This window comes from Teleopsis dalmanni, chromosome 2 (genome assembly GCF_002237135.1).
Source record: "Teleopsis dalmanni isolate 2A chromosome 2, ASM223713v2, whole genome shotgun sequence".
In the NCBI taxonomy this organism is placed as follows: domain Eukaryota; kingdom Metazoa; phylum Arthropoda; class Insecta; order Diptera; family Diopsidae; genus Teleopsis; species Teleopsis dalmanni.
Window position 1 is genome coordinate 123,953,224 of NC_051847.1, and position 5,537 is coordinate 123,958,760.

The window sequence follows — 5,537 nt, forward strand, 5'->3', positions numbered from 1 at the left end:
ATAAATCAGTTGATTTATTGAAAATATATTTCTCAAAAGAAAAATTAATGAAATGTGAAATATTTGACATATGTTTTATATGTAAAATATAAACGACGAAAAGGCTTCGTACTGGTAAAGTATATATTTAATAAAATCCTAATTTTTATAAATAGAATATGTAATAGATATCTGATTTATATATATATAATTTAATATATCAATTGTGTATTTAAGTTTTATTTGTGATGCACTCATAAAGCTTGTCACTTGTTATGGAATTGCATTCATATACAAAGTTAAAAGAATTTTCCATATGCACACAGTTGACTTGCCAATACCAAACAGATTTGGTACGCTTCCATATTCAGCCGAAGATTCAAGGCAATATAATGCAATGGCAATTCTTTTCTTAAAGAAACTGCAATCTGTGAATTTGTGTATTCTTTCTCTAGTGTTTGCAAAAATTCATACAACTTCTTAAAACAGTCCAAACTCATGCGAACATATTCTTTGAAAAAATATGGACCGTTTTTCTGGCAATCCACTTACTAGAATTTCTTTGTTCTTTTAATAAATAAGAACACTAATTAAAGTCCAGCACTTCTTCCTGTTTCCAACAATTGTTGAGAAAAGTAATATTATTTGTTTTTTTTTATTTAAATTAACTTTTCTGGTGCATGAAACGATATTTTTGATACCCAAATATTGTTTTGTTCTTATTGTTCACTTTTCACACGCATTGTATATAATATTTTTTTAATTTTCCGCGTTTTCCATTTTCAAAGAATTATTTTACATAATACAAAAATTTTTCTTACAATTAATATGTAAAAAAACGAAAGTTCTTTAATATCTTTCTTCATATAAAAACCCTTCGAACTGCATAAATTAAATCATGATAATGTGAACGTTTAGCTTTTAAACTCATTAATATAAATGAATGAACGCCTTAATGAAGCAATGTGAATATGCTATAAAGCGCATTAAACCATCCGAAGCACACAAAAGTAGTTAAAAATGGCACTAGTAGAAATACTTACTATTAGTATAAAGTTTCTAGTTGTATTAGTAGCGATATACTTATATTACTTCTTAGTTTTGTAAGAATAATGTATTTCCAAAAAAAAATTTTTTTAATTAGTTACATACAAGTGAAAGTGATAATATTTATTTAACTAAATTATAAGTTCTTGATTATACATCTTTTAACACATCCATTTTCTTAATTTTGTTTTACTTATATTTCTCATCTAACAAAATCTGTATTAATTTGATTAATTAATTTAATATATGAAAATATTATACCTTTTTAATAATCTGATTATCAACCTTAAGCTAATTTCTTTGGTGTAATGTTTATGCCCATTGTTTTTATTTTCATCTTTTCTCTCACTATTTAGCATTATGTAAGGCTTACATATTATTTTGTATCTTACTTACTTAATAGTTTTCTTAATCTTACTTAATAGTTTTCTCCAACACTTCAACTCAACACAGCATAATTAAAACGTGAAAGATTTCGAAGTGAAAAGGGTAATTATAACGACGCCAACAACATTAATGCAACAATTATGGAATTGTTATACATAATTAAAGACTTTATGAGATATAAATTAGAAAAACAAAGAAGAAAAAAATGTGACTACGAGATTAATGGATTTAATAAATTGTGGTACCCATATATTATAGTTGCTATTACTGTCACTGGGTTAGTATATGAAAGTGATTAATACGTTACAGTTATTACGGAGATATAAAAAGTAAACGTAAAAATAATAAAAAAATTTATTATTTTATGGTGATATATACAATATATGCCATTATTTATACTTTTATATGCGGCCCTATGCTCCTCCTAGGAGTTAAAGGATTTAATATATGATAAATCGATATTTAATGTTACAAATTAAAAGGGCTCAGATACATTTTAAATTTTTTTATTTTATTCGTATTATTGCAACTTATGCAAAGTAGTTTATTCACTATTATTAGTGACTTGATATGTAGCACTTTTTTATAATCATCTTATATAAAATTGAAGAAATAATATGGAGTATAGGTCCCTAGTGCAGCAATGTAGTTAAATCTTAAATGCAAGTAGATTAAATCTTTGACTTAAGTAACTGATATAACTAAACAGAAAACACTCAACTTGTCGTATGAAGGTCAGAATGATTCTTATTGGTGCTTGTATCAGGCGGTGATAAGAACCACTGTCCTGATTAAAGCTTAATAATCACAATGAGTGTAGTTAGACTTCTCATCTTTTATTGCTGTACATACGGGAACGATTTTTTGTAGTGGTTAGGATAAATTATATTTTTCACTTGATGGTTTCCTGGAGTGTCATACTAATATCTACATCTTTTAGTTGACATGATATATCAGTAAGTGTTTGGTTTTATTAGTCAGTAGATACAGTTTGTTGTAGTTATCCGAAAACGGAACAAAAACAAAATAAAAGAGTCTTGGAATATAATACTTTAATTACTGCTACTGTATGAACAGATAGTTAGTACATAGCATAGATATGGAATCTTTAAAACTCATTGGAAAAATTTAGTTGAACGCGAGCCTCATGGTCTAAGCTATACACACAGTGAGAGCGTGATGTTGGTGTTGGAACTACTACACTAAATTTTTTATTGATTTGGTGCAAGAAGTATAATACGACATTTGGGTTAAAAAAAGGAGTGCCACTTTTCCAACTCATATCATCCGGAATAGAGACTTTGAATTTTTTGCTAATGGTGTGTCCAAAAAGCAGTGTCCAAAAAGGAGTGTCCAAAAAGGAGTGTCCAAAAAGGAGTGTTCAAAAAAGAGTGTCCAAAAAAGAGTATCACTTTTCCAGAAATCCAAGATGAAGGCTTTTTTTAAAGCAGAGCCATAATTTTTACATAACTCAATTAACTCAATTAATTTTTTTTTGTTTTTGGATATCTGAATTTATGAATTATGTCCTCTTTTAGAACACTTGATCAGTCTGATTACAGTTTCTGAAATTAAGTTAAAAATGCAAAACTTAACGGTGACAAAATTTTCTATTTTTTTATTGTTTTTTCATAATTTTTTTTGTTGTTTCTTTGTTTGTTTCATATACAATAATAATAAAAACACTTAATAACTAAAACGATGCGTTATGTCGTTATTTTAAAAATAAAGAACAAACTATTTACAATAAACATTCTCATGAAGTGTGAGTGAGAGTGCATGAGTGAGAATGTTTGTGTGTTTGTGAATAAACGGAAAATGGTAGGGAGGTAGGTCAATGTCAGTCAAATAAGATTGTGCTCAAATAAATGAAGAAAATAAGCGGTTCTGAGCACAACTCAATTGATCGACGAACTTAAATGAAATATAGAATGGATACGTAATGGTTGAAAATGTGAAATTGAAAAATGAAAATAAAATCAAATTAAAATAACATAATTATTTGCAAACATTTCACTATCAACAACATTTTAAGCACGAATTTTCAATTGAGCGGCGAATTGTGCTCACTATGAGTTTTATAGCGCTTATAAATTGAGTGAAAATGTCACAAAACTATTTCAAACTCATTAACTTTAAGAACACTCTTCATGTGCATTAAGTATATGCATTTTTATGATGTTTTGTATTTGTTGTTGTCTGATGTTGATGTTGATGTTACGTTTGTTGTTGCTGTTGTAGTTGTTGTTGTTGGTATTACTTAACATTATTATCCATTCATAAAGGCAATTGGAGTTGGCGCGCGATTTATGATTTTTAGTTTGATGTCGACTTACATTTTTTTGGCAGCACAAATTTAATAACAATTTCTTGTTAATTTTTGTTAAATATTTTGTCTAAAAAATGTTTTTAATTCTAATTGTTTCAAACAGCTTAGAAAGGTGCGCCATAGCTGCTGCTAGGTCTTGACGGTGCACCGTATGAGCCGGAAGGCGCGCTGGGATAACCACCGAATCCACCGCCAGCTTGCGTACTTTGCTGTGCGAATTGCGCAACTTGAATGGCTTGACGTACACCTTCAAGATCAATACCAACAACACGGCCACCACCAACATTTGGTGCACCGTATTGTGTTGATGGTGGTCCATATTGAGATGATGGTGCAGAGTATGAACCACCAAAACCACCACCACCACCGCCGCCAGATTTGCTTTCTTCATTCAAAAGAATTTGACGTACTTGTTCCAATAATTGTGGATCAACATTTTGGCCTTCGGATGTTTGGAAGCCACCGCTAACGGCTTGATAACCGCCGCCACCACCGAAAGAGCTGCCACCAAAACCACCACCGCCAATGAAACCGCCACCGCCACCACCACCATTACGTTGGTAATTGTAACCAGATGGAGGCTCTGCAGCAGCCAGAGCTGCCAATGCAAACACCAAGCACTGTAAATACGCAAGCAGAAAAATTCTTGATTAGTCACCGACACGATTTTATCCAATTGCTTAATCCTAGTCCTAGTCGCAGCACTGCCAAAATACTTACCACAGAGAAGGAGTTCATAGTTGTGAGTTTTGTGTGGGGGAAAGAAGTAAAACTTAAAATATAAAATTTAGTTGCTTTCGTATAGGGAACAAACGACTGAATGCATTTGAAAAGGCAAGCAAAGCTATTTTATAGTGAAGCCGCATGTAACGGCTTCGTTTGTGAGACGATTCAGCCAACAACTTTGCCTTCGTCATTGCCAACAACGTTTCTGTTGTTTCTGTGTGTGTGTGTGTGTGTGCGGGTATATTACCACTGAACGTAAACAACTTCTTTAATGTCATAATGAATAGCATCATCATGAACAATGCTATCATGAGCTTGCAGAAATGCACACATACACACAAACGTTGCAAAACTTTTTGGTACCTTTTTCAGTTGTTGCTCATTATTGGGTTATTAGTGTTAATAATGATTGCTGTCATTATTAAATTGTTTGTTGGGTAGAGTTCATTTGTTTGTACTGTACACTGTGTACTGTGTGGCTTACATATATACATAAATTTTTATATTTTTTTTATTATTGCAATTATTTCTCACAGCTTTTAAACAAAAAAGATGTTGCCAAAGTTTTAAGGGAATATTTTGGTTTTTTATTGGTTACACAAACTTTACAAGGAGGAAGCGAATTTAACAATTTTTTAACTTGATTCAATGATAAACAAGCTACTTTAAGTTTTTAAAATATTTAACAATATTTTAGCACTGTTAATATAAAAATTAAATTTATATATTTTTTACTAAGTAAAATCATTTTATAGTACGTAAATGTAAGTCTAAATGTAAGTAATACTTACGTATTTATATTTAATATATATGTATATATAAGGAAACATTTTAATATAATTTATTATAAAATATATATTGAAATAATTTATAGCTTTTAAAGAAATCTTCACTTTTTTGTATTGCAATTATAATTTATTTATTTAAAATGAAAAAACTTTTCAATTCATACTCATATATACAGTGATATTTTATCATGTAATCATTTAATATACTTATTTAAATATTATCTTTTATTATTAAATATTACAATTTTTATGCTTCATTTATTAATCATATATTTTTTAAT

The 5,537-nt window shown here is 29.5% G+C and overlaps 1 protein-coding gene across 1 annotated transcript; it reads right to left on the minus strand.

Annotated features, from left to right (window-relative positions):
• Positions 1-3,013: 3,013 nt before the first annotated feature.
• LOC119683990 (pro-resilin) lies at positions 3,014-4,546 on the minus strand. Its single transcript, XM_038097899.1, has 2 exons — positions 4,463-4,546; positions 3,014-4,362 (listed from the first exon to the last, which is right to left on the minus strand). The coding sequence occupies exons 1-2, from the start codon at positions 4,478-4,480 to the stop codon at positions 3,847-3,849; spliced, it is 534 nt and encodes a 177-aa protein (XP_037953827.1). The 5' UTR covers positions 4,481-4,546; the 3' UTR covers positions 3,014-3,846.
• Between the last annotated feature and the right edge of the window lie 991 nt (positions 4,547-5,537).